General features: G+C 40.6%; 1 protein-coding gene across 7 annotated transcripts in view; it reads left to right on the forward strand.

Moving 5' to 3' along the window:
- The window catches only part of SLC35F4 (solute carrier family 35 member F4), a 288486-nt gene extending 268067 nt beyond the window's left edge, over window positions 1-20419 (forward strand). For 5 of the 7 annotated variants that reach the window (XM_044924926.2, XM_045162057.1, XM_044924928.2 and 2 more), the window contains 4 exons: window positions 10580-10705; window positions 12795-12987; window positions 15780-15869; window positions 20178-20419. In XM_044924926.2, coding sequence (XP_044780861.1) covers window positions 10580-10705; window positions 12795-12987; window positions 15780-15869; window positions 20178-20419 — 651 coding nt within the window. The remainder of the gene's footprint in view (window positions 1-10579; window positions 10706-12794; window positions 12988-15779; window positions 15870-20177) is intronic. The other 2 variants (XR_006542714.2, XM_044924927.2) reach the window with 2 other exon arrangements.
- Window positions 20420-23001: the final 2582 nt, after the last annotated feature.

The raw sequence follows: 23001 nt of genomic DNA on the forward strand, positions 1-23001 counted from the left end.
CAGTTAGCTAATTCTGGTTGTATCTTTGGAGATGCTGCTCAGAAATTCAGAACTGAAACTTGACACAGACAAGTAGTGGAAAGCTACCGCAGAAAACAAGATGAAAAATTCTCAATCAGTCCATGATACCATTCGACTATACCAGATACAGCCTCACACTCATTCTCCACTAGCTAATCTTAGATATCACACCCAAGAGGCTTAGCATAATGGCATTACTCATGAAGCACTGGCTGTCTAGTGTCAGGAACCCCGACGAGTCCTTGAGAACAAGAACCTTCTTCACACTGCTCACTGATCCATTCAGCTGGGGTTGACATAATTTGTGGGGCCCAGTGAAAATGAAAATGCAGAGCCCCTTGCTGAAAAACATTGTGAATAATTACAAGATGGAAACATTATGGGGCCCAGTGCATCTGTACAAATACCCATGAAACTGGCTCTGCCTCTATCTCTAACACCTAGAACAATACAAGGGACAAAGTAGGGACTGTATGTATTTAGGGATATAGTGAATGAACTCATACTTACAAGATCTTTCTCATTTCTATCTATCACCACGAGAATCACCCATGAGAATTTGGAAATCTTTTCAGACAAGAGGGAAAGAAAGGAGATTTAGGGGCTTTTCTGGTTTTTCAGTGTAATGTGACTACCAAAAGGAAATCAACACACCCACTGTTAGATTTGCTGTTGTTGTTCAGTCGCTAAGTCATGTCCTAATTTTTGCAACCCCATGAATGGCAGCACACTGGGCCTTCTTGTCCCTCACCATCTCCTAGAGTTCACTCAGGTTCATGCCTATTGTATCAGTGATGCCATCCAACCATCTCATCCCACTCCAGTATTCTTGCCGTGAGAACCCCATGAACAGTATAAAAAGGCAGTAAGATGCTATTAGATTTACCAGTAAGGAAATCAGTTGTATTAGAATGAATGAATGAAACTTATGCAAAAGGTCATATAAAAAAAGACAACGTTTATTTGAGGTCTTTTAGAAGAAAAAACTCAGCTGTGTAACTTATATTTAAATGGCAGATTTAGGAAATCTACCTAGAAGTTACAAAGCATGCTATTGGGCTAACAAAAAAGTTCATTAGAGTTTTTCCATAACGTTATGGAAAAACATCTTATGAACTTTTTGGCCAACTTAATATTTTAAAATTGGCATCTGTGGTGGGTGAAATGGTGGGCCCCAATAAGGTGTCCACATCCTAATCTCCAGAACCTATTAATGTGACCTTACTTGAAAAAATAGTCTTTGCAGACATATTTAACTTAAGGATTTTTACAAACAGAAGATCATCCAAGTTGATCTGGGTGTCTGCTAAATCCAGTAACAAAGCGAAAATGAAAGTGAAGTCACTCAGTCATGTCCAACTCTTTGCAACCCTGTGGACTGTAGCCCACCAGGCTCCTCTGTCCATGGGATTCTCTGGGCAAGAATACTGGAGTGGGTTGCTATTTCCTTCTCCAGGGGATCTTCCCGACCCAGGGATTGAACCCAGGTCTCCTGCATTGCAGGCAGACGCTTTACCCTCTGAGCCACCAGGGAAGCCCATCCAGTAACAAGGTGTCTGCTAAATCCAGTAACAAGTATCCTTAGAAGAGATACACACAGGAAAGACCCACAGAAGAGGAGGAGTGATGTACCCACAGAGACAGAGATTGGAGTGATGGGGTCACAAGCCTAGGAAAGCTGGGGCAGCAACCAGAAACTGGAAGAGGCAGGAATGTATTCTCTCCCAGAACTGCGGTGGTGAGCATGGCCCTGCCTGATTTTGAACTTCGGGCCTCCACAACTATGACAGAATAGATATTTGCTGTTTTCAGTCACCAAGTTTGTGGCCATTTGTTACAGCAGCCTCAAGAAACTAATACAGTATCTGTTAGTAATGAGAAGACCTGATAGAAAAATTAAGTAGCCAATAAGTAGTTGTTAATAAGTAAATACATAAATTAAGACATCATAGGTGATAAAATGGTGAGCATTAATGTCAATCATGCTGGAGAAGTCAGGAATTTTTCTTTTAAAATGATAGGAGGCACTTCACTTCTGACTGTGAAAGTGTTAGGAAATTTTTAATGCCATATTCTAGAAGAATGTCAAGATGTAATTTTAATAATGCCCATAATCAGGCCATGGAATATAAGAAGCACCAAAACATACTCAGCATTTTGCCTTTTGACCATATCAGCAACTCTTTAGCTAATAAGACATATTGAGAACATGTATAATTAGGTCATTTGAGAAATCAGAGGAGGGCAAAGAGAATACAGACAACAAAAATGCAGCTCTTATTGCCTATATCCATAAATAAGACACTGCCTGTACATGCCATCCCACTTGGACTACTTTTTTCAAAACAGTTAAAAGGATTGCTTTCAGTCATCAAATCAAAACATATTTCTGACTCATTCTAAGTCTTCAGTAGTTCAGAAAAAGATAATCTGGGGGTTATAATTCTCATCTGCATGACCCAAGAATCATCACCCTTAAGGTGAAACATGTGGCCTCAGTGTCAGTCACTCAGTTGTGTCTGACTTTTTGTGACCCCCTGGACTGTAGCCCGCCAGGCTCCTCTGTCCGTGGGATTCTCCAGGCAAGAATACTGGAGTGGGTTGCCATTTCCTTCTCCAGGGGATCTTCCTGACCCAGGGATCAAATCTGGGTCTCCTGCATTGCAGGCAGATTCTTTACCATCTGAGCCACCAGGGAAGCCTTAACTTGTTAATATTTAGTTTCCTTGGAATATTGATTGAATTACAGATGAAAAGGTAATCACTCATACATTTAGTTTTCTATTATGAAATCCTTTCAACCAACTGGCTGGTAAGCTTTGGTGTGTTTAAAAAAAAAAACACAAAACCCTTTCATAAGTAGTTGCTTACAGCTGATGTATGGTTATCCTGTGGAAATTAGCAAATTTCTTTAAAAGACCTCTTCTAATTGCAAAAGTGTTACTGAGAATCCAGCTCTTGCAGGATTGAAGATGGATGTTTTAACCATCTCCAAGATTCTGTTTTATTTAGCTAGCATTCTTAAATTCATCAGAACCAGAAAAATCACCTTAATAAAAAAAGTTCTTACCAAAAAAAAAAAAAAAAAAATGAGGCACTTCTTCAGGTTTTCTTCTGTCATGAGTGTCCATTTCACTCTAAGGAAAAGTAAAAGTCAGACTAGAAAATTAACACACTTTCTTTCAGATATTGTTGCTCCCTTATTTTTCTATTATTAATTGAAATTTTTCTTTCCTTTTAAAATTTGCTTGAAAGTATGAAGGAAATTGGTGGGCAATGAATGGTTCAGTGGACCTCGACTTTTATAGCAGATTTAGGAAATGAATTTGTGTCCCTTCAGCTTGGCACCCACCTATTTTCTAGGTATAACTGGGTCCCTGTGTGTTTAGCTTCCCACGCTTTGGCTCTTTTGGAGACTTGCCGCCATCTGCCAAGAACCGACCAGGGTATGTCAGTTGAATGGAATCATTCATTGCTTAAACTGCTCGTCTCTGAATTCTAACTGGGCTCCAGGGCACTCTAAAATCAGGGCCCTGAGCTTCTACTGATTTATGCCAGTATTACATATTTAGATGAGATTCAAGGCAACCTTTTGTTCCCATATTGCCTTTGATGGACATTTATACAGTGACTCTTTATTCATGTGTTCATGTGCAGTGCAGGCTCCTCTGTCTAGAATCTTCATGCTTCCTGAAGAAGATAGCAGAGGATGGGTAGAGGGACTCTTCCCCTTTCTTCCCCCTCTTGGCAGGAGAATAATTCATGAATACAAGGAAGTGAAAGTTGAATTGGAAAGGTTCTCTGATTTTATGCCCATAAGGAATCCATAAACCCTGTCAACAAGTTACAGTCAATAGGTCCCATCTACCTTCCACATCATCGCTGTGGACGGTGACTGCAGCCATGAAATTAAAAGACGCTTGCTCCTGGGAAAAAAAGCTATGACAAACCTAGACAATGTATTGAAAAGCAGAGACGTTACTTTGCCAACAAAGGTCCATCTAGTCAAAGCTATGGTTTTTCCAGTAGTCATGTATGGATGTGAGAGTTGGACCATAAAGAAGGCTGAGCGCCAAAGTACTGATGCTTTTGAACTGTGGTGTTGGAGAAGACTCTTGAGAGCCCCCTGGACCATGAGGAGATCAAACCAGTCAATTCTAAAGGAAACCAACTCTGAATATTCATTATAAGGACTGATGTTGAAGCTGAAGCTCTAATACTTTGGCCACTTGATGTGAAAAGCCAGCATATTGGGAAAAACCTTGATGCTGGGAAAGATAAAAGGAGAAGGGGATGACAGGATGATATGGTTGGATGGCATCACCAACTCAATGGACATGAGTTTGAGCAAGCTCTGGGAGATGGTGAAGGACAGGGAAGCCTGGTGTGCTGCAGTCCATGGGGTCACAAAGAGTTGGACACAGCTGAGTGACTGAACAACACCACCTTCCACACACTCTTGAGTCTTTCCTTTTGGGATTTCTTTCCTTCTTTTTTCCATCCTGGTCTCCCTTTGAGAGACGTGTGTGTGTGTGGCATGGGGATGGAGGGTGGGAATCTAGTTTGAGATGTAAACCCTGGGACCTCCTCACCCCCCTACCCCTGAACACACACATAATATCTGGACTGCTGCAGAATGCTCACCTCTTTTATTTCTCACACATTGACTCTTGTCCAATTTCACTGGCTTTGAGTAAATAGATGGCTCTTCTTTATGGAAGCTTAAACATAACATGTCTGGAGGAGGGCATGGCAACCCACTCCAGTATTCCTGCCTAGAGAGTCCTCATGGACAAAGGAACCTAGCAGGCTATAGTTGATAGGGTGGCAAAGAGTTGCACACGACTGAAGCGACTTAGCATGCACTCATGCAAACATAAAATGTGGACAAATTTAAGGATTCTGTGTAGTGATGTTTCTCTGAAATGGACTCTACCCAGATACACTCACAGGAAACAAGGATAATCATCAGCGCAGGTCTCATTGGCCAAGGTGTGTATCCACCTTCAACTGCTGACCTTGAGTCCTGACTTGAGTGTAGTCTGGCCAGCAGTATAGCTTTGAGATCCTCAATTTCAGAGCCTGATGTAGGCTTAGGACTCAAGGCTCCAGTGTGAGTGAATCCATGCTCCACCCAGCTCCAGAAACAGGGTTAACCACATCACAAACTAAGCAATTACAATTAGAAAGAGAAGTAGTTAAAGGATCATCTCAATACCCTGAATCGAGAAGAATTGATATTGTTATGCAAATAATAGTTCTGGGAGTCATTTGTCAGTGGGAAACACAGTGACTGTAATGAGGTTGGAGATCCAGAGAAGGGCTGGACTCTTGTGGTTTTTTGAGGACCTGAGCCAAAAGAGGCGGGAAATGAAGATAAAGGAAAACAGAAACAGGCAAAAGCCAGATATTTCTCTAGCTGTTATCTGTACAAACTAATTCTTCTAGAGGGGAAAGAAACCTAGCTTTCAGGCAGGGACACAGGTGGTATGTAGATCTGTGCAATCCCCAAATGTTTATTGTTACCACCCTCTTTGGGCTTTAAGAACAGTCTCAAACCAGGTCCCTCTGTGACCGGCCCTGAGAGCTAATACAGATTAGGATCTCAGGGGACTGAGCCTGCAGAGGAAGGAAGCTGCATCAGGTGGTGATGTCACTCAAGTAGCATGCAAGGGTAATGAGCTAAATAAATTATCTCCCTCTGGGTTCTCACCCCAGGTGGGCACACCATGATGGGAGGGAACCCAGAGGTTCAGAAGGTTAAAAATGAGGCACTGGAAGCTTTATAGTCACTCTGGTTACTAACGTTTTCACTGAAGTCAGATTCAAGTAATGGTAGTGGTGGGTGTCCATCTTGTGTAGACACCTCTGGTTGGTTACAGAGCTAGAACTGGAGTAGGTTGTCAGGAGAGCCGTGTTTTTCTGAAGCCAAGCAGGTGGCACCATGAGACGGTGCATTTTCAGCAGAGGACTCCCTCCTGTGGACACTAACATGCTCAGAAGAATTTTTTGTGTGTGTTTGTCATCATGTGGATGTCACATATGAGCACTTCTGACACAGTATTTAAAGTGCTGGCTTTCTGCTGGCACATTTTCAATGTCCTGAGCCCAAAAAGAATCACTTTATGTTTTTTTTGTTGAGAAGACAATTCAGTTCAGTTCAGTCACTCAGCAGTGTCAAACTCTGCGACCCCATGAATCGCAGCACGACAGGCCTCCCTATCCATCACCAACTCCCGGAGTTTACCCAAACTCATGTCCATCGAGTCGGTGATGCCATCCAACCATCTCATCCTCTGTCGTCCCCTTCTCCTCCTGCCCCCAATCCCTCCCCAGCAACAGGGTCTTTTCCAATGAGTCAATTCTTCACATGAGGTGGCCAAAGTATTGGAGTTTCAGTTTCAGCATCAGTCCTTCCAATGAACACCCAGGACTGATCTCCTTTAGGATGGACTGGTTGGATCTCCTTGCAGTCTAAGGGACTCACAAGAGTCTTCTTCAACACCACACTTCAAAAGCATCTATTCTTCAGCGCTCAGCTTTCTTCACAGTCCAACTCCCACATCCATACATGACCACTGGGAAAACCGTAGCCTTGACTAGACGCACCTTTGTTGGCAAAGTAATGTCTCTGCTTTTGAATATGCTATCTAGGTTGGTCATAACTTTCCTTCCAAGGAGTAAGCATCTTTTAATTTCATGGCTGCAATCACCATCTGCAGTGATTTTGGGGCCCCCCAAAATAAAGTCTGACACTGTTTCCACTGTTTCCCCATCTATTTGCCATGAAGTGATGGAACCGGATGCCATGATCTTAGTTTTCTGAATGTTGAGCTTTAAGCCAACTTTTTCACTCTCCTCCTTCACTTTCATCAAGAGTCTTTTTAGTTCCTCTTCACTTTCTGCCATAAGGGTGGTGTCATCTGCATATCTGAGGTTATTGATATTTCTCCCGGCAATCTTGATTCCAGCTTGTGCTTCTTCCAGCCCAGCATTTCTCATGATGTACTCTGCATATAAGTTAAAGAAGCAGGGGTGACAATATACAGCCTTGACATACTCCCTTTTCTATTTGGAACCAGTCTGTTGTTCCATGTCCAGTTCTAACTGTTGCTTCCTGACCTGCATATAGGTTTCTCAAGAGGCAGGTCAGGTGGTCTGGTATGCCTATCTCTTTCAGAATTTTCCACAGTTTATTGTGATCCACACAGTCAAAGGCTTTGGGATAGTCAATAAAGCAGAAATAGATATTTTTCTGGAACTCTTTTGCTTTTCCCATGATCCAGCGGATGTTGGCAATTTGATCTCTGGTTCCTCTGCCTTTTCTAAAACCAGCTTGAACATCTGGAAGTTCATGGTTCACATGTTGCTGAAGCCTGGCTTGGAGAATTTTGAGCATTACTTTACTAGCATGTGAGATGAGTGCAATTGTGCGGTAGTTTGAGCATTCTTTGGCATTGCCTTTCTTTGGGATTGGAATGAAAACTGACCTTTTCCAGTCCTGTGGCCACTGCTGAATTTTCCAAATTTGCTGGCATATTGAGTGCAGCACTTTCACAGCATCATCTTTCAGGATTTGAAATAACTCAACTGGAATTCCATCACCTCCACTAGCTTTGTTCGTAGTGATGCTTTCTAAGACCCACTTGACTTCACATTCCAGGATGTCTGGCTCTAGGTGAGTGATCACACCATCGTGAAGACAATCCTGCCTTAGTGATTGATTACTTCTGAAAATGCACATGACTCAGACCTGTACTCAGGTCACCTCTTTTCCGGAAATCTCAAGAATATTTACTCTTACGGTTAACCAATGATGGGAGAAAGCCACTCCGAGATCATCCAAGCCACCACTCCAAATGAGCCTGCCACCCAAAATTTCCCTGAATTTTCTAGATTAGCTGAGTTCCTTTGCCTTAGTTTCAACTATGTAGATAAGAAATATAATGAAAACATTTTGAAACATGGCCATAGAGAACTTGTTCTATCAGATAGTTGTGAAATGTAAATAGCAATGTGGAAAATAATTTAAATTATCTTTTATCCCCAGATAACCTACTAACCTATAAATAACTGTTCATACCATAGAGAATAATTTTTCTAACATCAAAAATATCAAATTTTCATGCTTTTGGAACTTAACTAATAGTGTTGTCTGGTCCCCTGAAGTGAAAAATGCTTCTCTCCATGAACACAATTCAGAGAGATGCTAGTGTAATTGATATGTCAGTTTAAATGGTCTGAACTAATAATTTCACAAGCACTTGAATATTAAATATAATGGAGCTCTTTAAGAGGTTCATCATGGTTATAATTCTGAATTGCTATAAAGTTATGTAACCTTTGTCCATGTCTAATTCCTATCTTGAGAAAACATATAACAGAAATATAGTGCATATGTATTTTTACTAATGGCTGACTCAGAAAAGGAAGAGTTCCCAGTTGGGGTCATATCCTGTGGCTAACTGTATTCCTTGTTCAATATTTTCCACAGGGTTTTTGGTCTTTTCCCCTATTTTTTGTAGGGACTGTTTGTTTTCAGAATTCCCTAAATCAAGAATTATGTATTATACACAATTGCCTAAGCCTGAATATTGTATATTATAGAATAATTTTAATATTTTAAAGTACAAAGCAGTATATCACATTAAAGTTCTTTAGGATTAATATTATCTTCTATTATCCCTGTCTTGAAGATATCACCTGTTTATTTGACCAAGAAAATACAACTGATGCTTGGTAGAAAGAAAACAAATATTAATTCAAATGTTTTATCCTACAAGTTCAATATTTTGAGGGAAATCTGTCTGTGAACACACGAACACTCATGAAACACAAAAACAAATCGGAAAATGTCCATATCTATCATAACTTTTCATTTCTTTGACATCACACTACCCAAACAAAGACTGCAAATCCCTAGCTGAACTATAAATCCCCAAATCAAAGAAAATAATAACCCTCGCAGAACTTCCAGGCCTAGGTAACCACCATGTTTATTTATGAGTCTATTACTTCCTGTTTGGAAAATGTCCATGGCGCCTCATAATGTGTGTATTAAATTCTGTTTCATACAGTCTGAAGCACAGTCTAACTGGAACACATGCCTGATAGCTTTAGAGACTGTAATACTCACTCAGCATGAGCAACACCCCCCATCATGTAGCCTCCCGGATAACGGTTTATGAAGACAGTTTTTCACTGCTGACAAGTCGGCGTCTGTTCTCAAGAACTCCTGCTGTTTCTCATAAAAGATGCTTCAGTATGGAGCTGGCTCTGATACCAACTGTGCCCTGGCTTTGGGTGGTCATTAACAAAAGAAATGCTTTAACAGCATCTAAATTATACATGTCATCGTTATCATACTTCACGCTGCCCTCTAGCAAGTTACATGTTAAAGATATACATTTGATTGTAATGAATAATTCACTAATAATATTTCAAAGGGTTGAAAAAAATCACATATATGAGAAATCTATCTACAGAGGAAAGTTTACTTGGGAATACTCAGAACTGAAGCTTAACAAAATCAATCAGCAAGTATTTTTAAATTTCCCACAAAGTTGCATCGTGATCTTAAAGTCAGTGAGACTATTTCACAATGAAATAACATAGTGTTTCCTATTCCAGAGTTGTTACTTTACTTTTTACTGTATCTTTAAAATGTTTTCCAGTAAAAGCAGGTCGAGATAATGAAAGAAACAGATGTCAATGAGCATTTCACAAAGGAAGTGGACTTCTCTTTGGAATATATCAAGGATCATATTAATTTACAGTAAACCATTATGATTTCAATCATTATTAATATTTCACTTTATACAGCTAATGCTTTAGAATAGCTCAATGAAATTATCTTTCTGTGGCTTAGTTTACATGTAAACAAAAGGAAGAAGTAGCCTCCGCTTGACATTGGCAAGTGACAATGCAAACTCAATTCACTCCTTATAAATCATTCTGAAAGATTATTCTCATTTCTTTTTTCACTTTGGCCTAAAACTTGTCTCTTATTATGTCTCAATCAATATTACATCACCATAATCAAGTTCTGGTTATGTGGAGATCTTCAGAAACATGCATTGATCCAAGGAGCTGATTGCTATGTGCTGAATTATTTGAAGGAAAAGAACACAGTATAGATGAAAACACATGTATACCTGTGGCGGATTCATTTTGATATTTGGCAAAACTAATACAGTTATGTAAAGTTTAAAAATAAAATAAAATAAAATAAAAAAAAAAGAAAATGCTAAGTGACTTCCTATTAAATTTATTTCATCAATATGGGTATTAATCTATAGGAAGCTGAGCTAAAAAATTAAACTAAAATTACTAGTCCTTAATTAGAATATGTGAGCAGCTTTTATATTCTCTGCCTGGATGTCTCATGAGTATATGGATTTCTTTCTAACACTGACCCTCCTACATGTAAACAGTGATGTACAAGAGGTAATTGGGTTTGAGGAAGCATGTAGCAACTCCCATGGGTTTTTCAAATGCTTGCTCTGGGAATATGGAGGCATCAATGTAAACATTTTTTTCTTTGCATTCTTTGTGACAGATAGTCGCTGCAATAATGGCAATCACTGGCATCGTGATGATGGCGTATGCAGATAACTTCCATGCCGATTCCATCATAGGAGTGGCATTTGCAGTGGGCTCAGCCTCAACATCTGCACTGTATAAGGTATTTCGTGTACTTTCTTATGTGCTTATTATCATTTGTAGCTTGAATTTTTATAAAGTAATAAGTAATATTTTATAAAGAAAGGACAAAATATCTTGGCTAGCAAAAAAAAAAAAAGATAGTTTAAATAATAAGTTATTATTATTATTGAGTACTTGCTACAGGCTGTATACTTGCCAGAATTTTCACCTGTTAACATACCTTTATGAGGCATAGGTACTTATTCCCACTCTGCAGATGAGGAAACTGAGACTTTGAAAGATTAGGTATCTTGTCCAATATCATCCAACCAGGAAGTGATAGAGACAAGATTTAAACTCGGACTGGTCAACTCCAAGGGCTCCCCTGGTGGCCATGACTCCACCCCTCCCAAATCACCAACCAGTTGTAGCAGGAGCTGAGAAAGACTTCTCTATGTTTAACTACCTTCGGTCATTATTTTAACTACAATGAGGTGTTACAAATCCTAAACCAACTATCACTTGAGAGTTTATTTGCTACATACTAACCCCATGCTATGTTATTAGCTAGATGAAGAGCCTCTTTCCCTCTCTGATGCACACGCTGGGTCTAACTATGTTCTCACAGTTCTTTCTCCCTTGGAGCTACCTGTTATCAGTGAAAGCTCTATTCAGAGTCACTGCCCCTGACTTCAGAAGCAAGAACTAAGAAAGCAGATCTAAAAGGTTATTCACCAACGTGCCGCTTTCCAGAGCCAACTTTCTGAATGTTGCAACTGTTCCACTTTCACCTCTCATGGTGTTTCAATGAGAAAATCTTCTCTGAAAGGCAGAAAATGCCCGCTGCATCCCTCCCTGATGTCTGTTCTGCTTATTCACCAACTCTGCGGCTCAGAGGACGTTGTGTCTGTTTCCATATTGACATTTCCTGGGCCACTGATTCTCTGACAAGCTTGACAAGTGTTCACTCAGTCACCATTAGTGTTTAACTTGCCCCCAGCTGAGACTCCACTGAGATGTCTGATGTGAGCAAAGACCACCAGCACGTGCTCAAGTTCTAAGTCTCCCAAGAGAAAAAACAATATGTTTAGTTGAAAGTAAAAGAAATACCTGGATTTGCTGTATGCTTGGAATGTCTCTTTTATAGAGAGAATTCTCCTGACCACATTACAGATGTATTTATTCTGGTAGTTGTAATATTTGCTGACATACACAACATCATATATATACCACAGAAAAGATATTCTGTGCTACATTGTTTGAGGATTAATAAAGGAAGCAGAGGGGTTAAGAAACCAAGAAATATGGACTAGAGACCTGTCTCCTCCCAAACTAAATATATGATTTAGGTTAGCTATTTACATGTCTTTGTCATCTTTCTCTATACACAGATTTATAATCCAGAAAAGAAAAACATCTTTAGAATCTGGAGAATAAATACAGACCTTGTGAAAATATTTTAAACTCAGAGAGAAAAGTGCTTGTAAATCCAAGGCATCACTATTGAAAGTGAAAGTCACTCAGTCCTGTCCTACTCTTTGCAAACCCGTGGACTATGCAGTCCATGGAATTCTCCAGGCCAGAATACTGGAGTGGGTAGTCTTTCCCTTCTCCAAGGGATCTTCCCAACTCAGGGATCAAACCCAGGTCTCATGCATTGCAGGCGGATTCTTTGCCCGCTGAGCCACAAGGGAAGCTATTACTTCTCTCAATAACATGACGACAGGTTTTCTCTGTCCAATTTAGTTTTCAGTAATTATCAAAATAAGGATAAAATTAACCCCATTCTTGAAGAACTAATGGCATCTCAAACCTAAATGTTTCTGGGCTGGTCTGCACTCTTCTTTATCATCTACACTATACCCGTAACTGACAGTGGGTTTTTCCCAGTTACAGTATCCCTGTGGCCTACCAAGTGGGATTTATTTTATGACAATTTCTGTTTTACATAAAGGCTAGAGTGTATTTGAATTCCTTAGCTCAGCGGCCCATTTAGTGTCATGGAAATGCTGGGATAAAACGACATAGAGCATAAGTTCTGGGCCGGTTAGCTCATGATGTAGAACTTGCCTTTCTGATCCAACAACAGTCCCTGACTGAGTGGCTAACAAGTTCCTTTCCTGTTCTAGGTTTTGTTTAAGATGTTTCTTGGAAGTGCTAACTTTGGTGAGGCAGCACACTTTGTCTCCACGTTGGGTTTCTTCAATTTAATCTTCATCTCCTTCACCCCAGTCATCCTGTATTTCACCAAGGTGGAGCACTGGTCCTCATTTGCAGCTCTGCCATGGGGCTGTCTCTGCGGGATGGCAGGGCTCTGGCTGGGTGAGTGGCCAAGTCTTGCCTTCCATTTCCTATGTCACTTGTCCTTTCCTTGGAGAGTTAAATTGTCATAACAGAAGCATTCCCTTCTTAGATGCCTATCAAAGATAGACATCCCTGTCTTCTATTTCCCAAACTCACCTAAGGTTGGGCAATGGCAACCCCACTCCAGTACTTTTGCCTGGAAAATCCCATGGATGGAGGAGCAGTCCATGGGGTCGCTAGAGTCGGACACGACTGAGTGACTTCACTTTCACTTTTCACTTTCATGCATTGGAGAAGGAAATGGCAACCCACTCCAGTGTTCTTGCTTGGAGAATCCCAGGGACGGGGAAGCCTGGTGGGCTGCCGTCTATGGGGTCGCACAGAGTCGGACATGACTGATGCGACTTAGCAGCAGCAGCAGCAATGGTTATAAGGTTCTTTGCAGGCTATTGCTTGATTAGGTCAGAGCAGTCCAACTGGCATGTCCATGGGTTAAGGGCTGCCCCACCTGGCCCATCCCCAGTGCACTGAGTTCTCTCTGTGTTAAGGTTGCCCTGAGATAAAATGAGATAGCCTGTCTCCTGACTGGGTTACACACCCCAGGGTTTTATAGTCTTCCGTGCTTCTGCTCTCAAGTTTTTTTTTGCTACCTTCTCTTCTCCATAGGAATCAGATATGATCTAGTCAGAACCAGGCTGGGACACAGATCTGAGAGGTGAACAGTAGACAGTACTCTGTCCTGCCCCCACCCGATCACCTAGAACTATGGTTTTAATTTGCTTAGGTTCACCTGGCCTTGCTCCTGCTTTTGGTTTGGCCTGTCTTCAGGGAGTGCCTTAGTCCACATGCAGATTGGAGCCATCCATTTACCTGATGTGTCTCAGGCAGGGCCCTGGGCTACAGATAACATATTGAACTATATATTCTTGTCCTTAGATTGTCAAGAGAGCTTGTAAGGGTTCTATGGAAAGTGCTAAGGAAAAGCAGTTACCCATTTTGATGAAGCTCAGTGAGAAAAGCTCAGTTCTCAACCAAAGACCAATACTTCCTATCAATCTGCTAAAATACTCAGTCCAGCCAACAGAATGACAGTTGGGGAACTTAGCAGAGTCTATGCTATGCTTATTAAATTTCTGATTTATTAGGACTGGTTGTATTTGACTCCCCACATCTGAGGAGACAGTTGAGATGCTGGAATATCCATTCCCACTTTATCTGTGTCTGAAAGAAGGAGTAGTTATTGATATTAACTTACAAAGGGCTTTGGCCTTGATTGCTACTGCTATTGTATGAAAATGGTGAACAAGCCCAAGTCTTGTGGAAATCCAACCCATTGTCTCTAACAAGCACGAGTAACTCCAGATACCTAAATTTTGGAGCTTAACTAAAGCAAGAATTATAGAAAGCAGTAGAAGAATAAACACGGTCCTAACTGTAAAGGTTCTAGAACCATCTTTGGTTTTACAGAGAAATGGGCAAATGGTTTGGGGTCATTTCCATAGAGATCTTTCCTGAATTGAGGACTTTTCATAGTTGTTATTTTTCATAGTTGTCATATTTCTCTAACCCCCAAAACAAACATTGGCTTGAAATCTATTAAAATAATGCTATATAATTTATAAATGTTTTTCTTTTTGAAAACAAGTACTTTTGATCACTGTTGGGTATGTGATTACTTGAATAACTTTATATTTAAAGTGTCCAAAGATACAAATTAAAGGATATCAAGTTATACCTTCAGTTTTTTTCTGTGGACCTGCCTTAAGGTTGCTGCTGCTGCTGCTGCTAAGTCGCTTCAGTCATGTCCGACTCTGTGCGACTCCATAGACGGCAGGCCATCAGGCGCCTTAAGGTTATCTGTGTATAAATCAGGATGTGGAAAAGCTCCCTGGTGTTCAGTGAATTACATGCACCTCTGTTGGTTCATGTGATGCACACCCCAAAAGAGAGGGAATAAAACAGCATAGGCCATCCTTGGACAGATCTTCTGTTAGGCAGTAACACTAGGACCTTTTAGTTATCCAGGAACATGGCATGATTCAGCAAACTAGCAAGGGAGAAAGCCCCAGTCAGTCATTAGCTCTCAACCTCTGGCTCAACTTTATAGTGCTAACAAGCAGTGTAGTGAACACATTATTTCACCTCTTTGCATGGCTCCCTACCCCTTTTGTGAGCCAACTGGTAAGAAATCAGGCAGCTAGGGTGGCAGAAGAGGAACAAGGGATATGACTTTTTCAGGTATGATACATATGAATCCATCTCCAAAATTAGAGGATTAATTGACCAATGTTACTCATTTGAAAAGACCCTGATGCTGGGAAAGATTGAGGGCAGGAGGAGAAGGGCATGACAGAGGATGAGACGGTTGGATGGCATCGCTGACTTGATGGACATGAGTCTGGTAACTGGAGTTGGTGATGGACAGGGAGGCCTGGCATGCTGCGGTTCATGGGGTCGCAAAGAGTCGGACACGACTGAGTGACTGAACTGAACTGAACAGATAATTTAGAAGGCATGTTTAGCATAGACATTGATTCTTTTATGTTAAAAGAAGGAAAGAGACCAGCATCTCAGTTCCCCTTTATCCTATATGTGTATGTTAGTCACTCCATCATGTCCAACTATTTGCAACCCGATAGACTGTAGCCCACCAGGCTCCTCTGTCCATGAAATTCTTGAGGCAAGAATGCTGGAGTGGGTTGCCATTCCCTTCTCCAGGGGATCTTCCTGACCTAGGGATCAAACCCGGGGCTCCTGCATTGCTGGCAGATTCTTTACCACCTGAGCCACCATCTTCCTCTATTTGACAGCCTTCAACATCCTGGTGAATGTAGGTGTGGTGCTGACCTACCCAATCCTCATCTCCATCGGGACAGTGCTCAGCGTTCCTGGAAATGCAGGTACTGTACAAATTGACATGTGCACAGGAAGTTCCCTGCTTGTGTTTGTTTTACACCCGGAGTTATTTCTTTGAGTAATTGTGAATTGTGTCCCTTGCCTGGGAACATGTTTTTAAATATGTTGAAGGTGGCAGACAACAGAATAACTGTGCAGCAGATTTAAAAATTGCAGCTACAAACACTGTTTTTACGTGGTCGTGCTTTTAGAATTAAATACCAAATGTATCATTTGGGTTTCGTGTAATCTCCCTGACAACCTAATTTTGTGGTATTTTTAGAGGAAGTCCTATGGAAACAAAAGGCATCCCAGCACAGGACTCTCAAGTCAACGTCACTAATGAAAGTGTAGGGAGCGTACAGGGCGTTGGCTCCCCATCAGACTGCCCATGGGGAGCTGTGAAAGCTCCTCCCGGGGACAGAGCAGATGGCCCTCTGGAATAGAGACAGGAAAAAAGCAATCTGACTGACTTCAGGGACAAGAGGAAAAGCTGTTTTTCCAGGAAAATCTTTCTAGTGCAAACTGTCAGTGGAACAAATAAGGAAAGTGAATTATCTGGATGACTATATAGTCCTTCTAATTTTAAAATTCTATGTTTCCAAGTCTTTGATAGCCCTCTTTCTTTGTCCCAGGATAATCAGCAAATGTTTATTGAACACTTACTATGTGATCAGGATTATAGAAGAGACTGGGGCGTAGGGGGAGAAAAGATAGTATCGGTCCCATAATAAACTTTCACTGAATACTACAGTGTTCAGACAGTATGGTACTGGCACAAAAACAGAAATATAGATCAATGGAACAGAATAGAAAGCTGAGAGATAAACCCACCTACAGTCACCTAATCTATGACAAAGAAGGCAAGAATATACAATGGAAAAAACAGTCTCTTCAATAAGTGGTGCTGGGAAAGCTAGACAACTACATGTAAAAGGATGAAATTAGAACACTCATTAACATCATACAAAAATAAACTTAAAATGGATCGAAGACCTAAATGTAAGACTAGACACTATAAAACTCTTAGGGGAAAACATAGGCAGAACACTCTTTGACATAAATCACAGCAAGATCTTTTTTGACCTATCTCCTAAAGTAATGAAAAGAAAAACAAAAATAAATAGGACCTTATTGAACTTAAAAGCCTTTGCACAGCAAAAGAAATCATAAACAAGATGAAAAGACAACCCTCAGAATAGGAGAAAATATTTTCCAATGAAGCAACTGGCAAGGGATTAATCTCCAAGATATATAAACAGCTTATGTGGCTCAATTCCCTAAAAACAAACAACCTGATCAAAAAATGAGTAGAAGACCTAAATAGATATTTCTCCAAAAGAAGACATTACAGATGGCTAAGAGACACATGAAAAGATGCTCAACATCACTAATTATTACAGAAATCCAAATCAAAACTAAAATGAGGCATCACCTCACACTGGTCAGAATGGGCATCATCAAAAAATCTATAAACAAATCCTGGAGAGGATGTGGAGAAAAGGGAATCCTCCTACACTATCGGTTGGAATGTAAACTGACACAGCCACTATAGAGAACAATATGGAGGCGCCCTAAAAACACTGACCCAGCAATCCCACTCCTGGGCATATACCCAAAGAAAACTATAATTACAGAAGATACATGCATGCCTGTGTTCATGACAGTAGTATATAGAATCGCCAGGACAGGAATGGATAAAGAGATTTGGCACATATATATACTGGAATATTACTCAGCCATAAAAAGTAAGGAAATAGTGCCGTTTGCAGAGATGTAAATGGACCTAGAGACTGTCATACAGAGTGAAGTCAGAAAGAAAAAAAACAAATATCATATATTAATGCATATGCATATATGTGGAATCTAGGAAAATGGTACAGATGAACCTATTTGCAAAGCAGAAATAGACACAGAAATATAGAGAACAAATGTATGTACACCAAAGGGGGAAGTAGGGTGGGATGAACTGGGAGATTGGGATTAACACATACACTGCTAAGTGCTGCTAAGCCGCTTCAGTCGTGTCTGGCTCTGTGCGACCCCATAGACGGCAGCCCACCAGGCTCCCCTATCCCTGGGATTCTCCAGGCAAGAACACTGGAGTGGGTTGCCATTTCCTTCTCCAATGCATGAAAGTGAAAAGTGAAAGTGAAGTCACTCAGTCGTGTCCGACCCTTAGCAACCCCATGGACTGCAGTCTACCAGGCTCCTCCGTCCATGGGATTTTCCAGGCAAGGGTACTGGAGTGGGGTGCCATTGCCTTCTCTGAAACATATACACTATTATGTATAAAATAGATAACTAATGAGAACCTTCTGTATAGCACAGGGAACTCTACTTAATGCTCTGTGGTGAAAAAGAGGGGATATATGTATACATATAGCTGATTCACTTTTCTGTACAACAGAAACTAACACAATATTCTAAAACAACTAAACTCCGAAAAATAGGAGTGCTATAAGAAAAAAGGACTTCCCTGGTGGCTCAGACAGTAAAGCATCTGCCTACAATGCTGGAGACCGGGGTTCAATCCCTGGGTCAGGAAGATCTCCTGGAGAAGGAAATGGCACCCTACTCCAGTATTCTTGCCTGGAAAATCCCATGGACGGAGGAACCTGGTAGACTACAGTCCATGGGGTCGCAAAGAGTCGGACACGACTGAGCGACTTCACTTTCTATGAGAAAAAAACAACTTACACTGAATATGGAAAACAAGACTGACTATATGAAATAACTTAGAGCTCCACAAAGTAACTTATCATTAAATGCTAAATTGTGTAAAAGACTCCAAGAACTATAAGATATTTAGAGGAAAATATCAGGGAGGAGTGGGGTTGTCAAGGAATTCCATTCATTCATCCATGGATTCATTCATTTAATAAATAATTTCTGAGTACTTAGTATATGCTACCGACTGTGCTAACACTGATGATAAATCCTGAGTAAGACATGGTCCCTGCCCTCAGGATCATGTGGTATAGAAGGGAGATAAAAGGAACTCAGTAATTACAATGTAGAGACAGAAAGACTTTGACAAAGATATGTACTGAATGCTCTGAAAACACACAGGAGGGGCATTTGAAGGAAGCTTCTTGCAATAAGAATAAAAGGAGGAATTTAACAGAGGGTTTAGCTGGATGAAGTGCATACAAGGAGGAAAGAACATTTCATACAAAGAGAAGAGCATGTATATGATTCTACTACTAATACATGCCTCCCAAAACTGAAAACAAGGACTCAAAAATTTTCCTGTATGAGATGTTCACCACAGCACTATTCACAAAAGCCAAATGTGGAAACACCCAGATGTCCATCAAGAGATGAATCAATACACAAATTGTGATACAATGGGATATTATTCAGCCATAAAAAGGAAGGAAGCACTAACACGTGCTATGATGTGGCTGAACCTCAAAAACATTATGTGAATCAAAAGAAACCAGACATAAAATGTCATATAGTGTATGTTCCAATTTATAAGAAATATCTAGAATAGATAAATCCGTAGACATACAGCAGATTGGTGGTTTCCAGGTTTTGGGGTGGGGGTAGGAGACTGGGGAGTAACTGATTAATGGGTATGGGGATTTATTTTGAAATGATGAAAACTTTTACACCAGATGGAGAAGCTAGTACATTAATCTGTACAAAATGAATGTACAAAATGCTAGTGAACTCACTTGAAAGTGGTTAATTTTAATTTGCATGAGTTTCACTGCAACTAAAAATTTTAAAAAGACTAGCATTTGCAAAGACCTAGACATTAATAATCTTGGTTCATTTAAAAAATCTTCAGTGGGCCAATGAAACTGGAGAAGTATGAAGGAATACAGAGGAAAGATATTAAGAAATAAACTGCATGTATACACTGCTATATTTAAAACAGATAATCAACAAGGATCGACTATTACAGCACAGGGAACTCAGCTTAATATTCTGTAATAACCTAAATGGGACAAGAATTTGAAAAAGAATAGATACATGGATATGTGTGAGTAAATCACCTTATTGTACACTTGAAACACTGTTAATCAACTATGCTCCAATATAAAACAAAATTATTTTTTAAAATTGCAGAGGCTATTCAATCAGATGGTATTTGCCTGGAGGGGTGAGTATGATTTAGAGAAAAGAAATGGAAAGCAGATGTAGACAGCCATGTCAATAACGACATAGAAAAAGGAAAGATAAGCTTGTGAGAACAAGAGAGACTTTTGGAAATCTTCTACAAGTAGCACTGATTTGGGTCACTTGTTTTCAGAGAAGCTTAGAACCGTCATAGGCTGACTGACTTGCTGTTGCTCCCCTAGCTGTGGATCTCCTGAAGCAGGAGGTAATATTCAATGTCGTCCGCCTGGCTGCTACCATCATCATCTGCATTGGGTTTCTGCTGATGCTGTTGCCTGAGGAGTGGGACGAAATTACCCTGAGATTCATCAACAGCCTGAAGGAAAAGAAGAGTGAGGAGCACGTGGATGACATCACTGATTCCAGTGTCCACCTGCGAAGCAGAAGCAGGGCCAATGGGACTGTGTCCATACCACTGGCTTAAGGAGGGACACATTTTGAATGCACGTGTATGTATATTCTGTGAATATAATAAAATTTTCTCACTACCTGTACACTCAAATGACAGTATTAACTCTGAATTTGGATAAATCATGTGTGAAATAATGCCAACATAAAAGTTTACATTTATATGCTTATCAAGGAACCGGTGTAAATAGTCATAATAAATTTTTTATTAAAACATATTCATCCTAGTTCTATTTCTTCTGGCTTTTTTTTTGGTGGGGGGGAGGGATTTTCGCCCTAATTCCCAGAATTCCCTGAAAATATGAGATTCTTTTCAATATAGCAATATATGCATGACCATCCCAAACTCTGCTATATTTAAAGGGATAACCAACAGGGATCTATCGCATAGCACATGGAAATCTGCTCAGTGTTGTGTGGCAGCCTGGATGGGAGGTGGGGCTGGGGGAGAGCCACGTGTATGTGTCAGTCACTTAGTCGTGTCCAACTTTTGCAGCCCCATACACTGTGGCCTACCAGGTTCCTCTATCCATGGACTTCTTTAGGCAAGAACATTGGAGTGGGTAGCCTTCCCTTCTCCAGGGGATCTTCCCAACCCAGGGATTGAACTCGGGTCTCCTGCACTGCAGGCGTATTCTTTACCCTCTGAGCCACCAGGGAAGCCTGAAGGGGAGAATGGAGACATGTCTATGTATGGCTGAGTCCCTTCACTGTTCACCTGAAACTATCCCATTGTTAATCAGCTGTACCCCAACACAAAATAAAAAGCTCAAAATAAATAAATAAAGATAACATTCATTCCTATTAGAAAAAAAAAATGAGATTCTATTAAATTACGGGCTCGTCATGACCTTTTTCTCACCTGGAACTGAGACCTTTTCATTCAGTCAGAAAAAAACTACATACTTTATATATATTTAAGGCCAATAAGAGCCTTTAATTTGAAATCTAGAAAGTAATGAAATACCAATACAGCATCTTCCAAATGCAAGAACTACTAGGAACTACTAGGAACAATGAAAATCTGAGGGTGCAAAAGGCTCGTCTAGACTTTCAACAAGCTTTCAGGAGCACCAAGCATAAAAGAAGTCACAAATACCTCTAAAATGAGCTAGACGATTGAAAATGGCACAGTGGCTATGAGAAGACTTCTATTACTAGCCATCTCTAAATCTTTCACTGGTTTTAGACTTGCTTACGTTTGCTCTCACTTGTTCAACTCGGTCACTCTTCAGCCCACCTTCTGCCCCCATCATTTCCCTGGTGAAGTGCACTCACCAAAGACACCAATGACCTTTTTCCTGCAAAACCATAACAACCCTGTTCAACTCCAATTACATTGTCCTCTGGGTAGCATTTGACATGATGACCGCTCCTTTTTCCTACCATATTCTCTTCACCTAGAGCCCCTTCTAGGTGAAGGAGATCTCCTGGTTCTCTTTCTGCCTGACTGGCTTCTCCTCTGGACTCCTCTTCCTAGGCTGGTCTCATCACTGTGAGTGTTCAGTCCTCGTCCTTCATAGCATCTCACTCCACACTCTCTTCCTCAGAGGTAATCTCATTTGTTTCCATGGCTTTCAATTCATCCAAGTGGTGACAGCTTTATAATATTTGTCTCCAGCCCAGATTTGTCTCCTGAGGGTCAGATCTGACTATCTAAATGCTTCCTGCAAGCTCACTTGGATGCCTCATTGTTCATTTTGCATTCAAGGACATAGTTGAATTTATCATCTCTCCTCCTCAGATCTACCCTTTCTTCTTTCTTGTTTCCTGTCTAGGTCTATGGTACCATCATTCCCTGGCTGCCCAAGCCAGAGATCAAACTTCACATCTGCCTTCCTCAACCCTCCACATCTAAACCATTAAGTCCTACTGATTGTTTTCCTTAATATTTCCTGAATCCATGCACTTCTCTATCATGCTACCTATTCTAGGAGCCTATCATCTCTTTCCCTGATGAATGAAATAGGCTTTTTTACTGGTCTAATTCTCTAAGCCTTTTTGTGCCCTCCAGAATGACTTTTCTAATTTATAAACTTGATCACTCTACTTCCCTATATATAATACTTCAGTGGCATCTCATTGTCCTCCGAGTAAGGTCCAAACATCTTTGCAGGTCATTCAAAGTTCATCACTGATTGGCCCCTGCCTGCCTATAGAGAAGCACCATCCAGTAGAACTTTCTATGATGATGGAAATAGTTCAGATCTGCACTGTTCAACACTGTCCACAACCGACTATTGATCTCTTTAAATATGGCTAAGGCAATTGAGGGACTGCATTTCTAATTTTATTTACTTTTAATTAATTTTAAGTTAATGTTAATTAGCCACATGTTTCTCTTGGCTACCATATTGGACAGCATAGTTTCTACCACACCACCCTCTGTGGCCCTCTGAAATCTCTACGCTTTAAAGCAACCATTCCTTTTTACAGTTTTTTGGAGTTGGTGATGGACAGGGAGGCCTGGCGTGCTGTGATTCATGGGGTCACAAAGAGTCAGACACAACTGAGCGACTGAACTGAACTGAACTGAATCAAGACATACTCTCTTTCTTATCCTTTCTTTTCCTCTCTCATCACCTGAATAACTCTTAC

Source organism: Bubalus bubalis, chromosome 11 (assembly GCF_019923935.1).
Source record: "Bubalus bubalis isolate 160015118507 breed Murrah chromosome 11, NDDB_SH_1, whole genome shotgun sequence".
Lineage (NCBI taxonomy): Eukaryota > Metazoa > Chordata > Mammalia > Artiodactyla > Bovidae > Bubalus > Bubalus bubalis.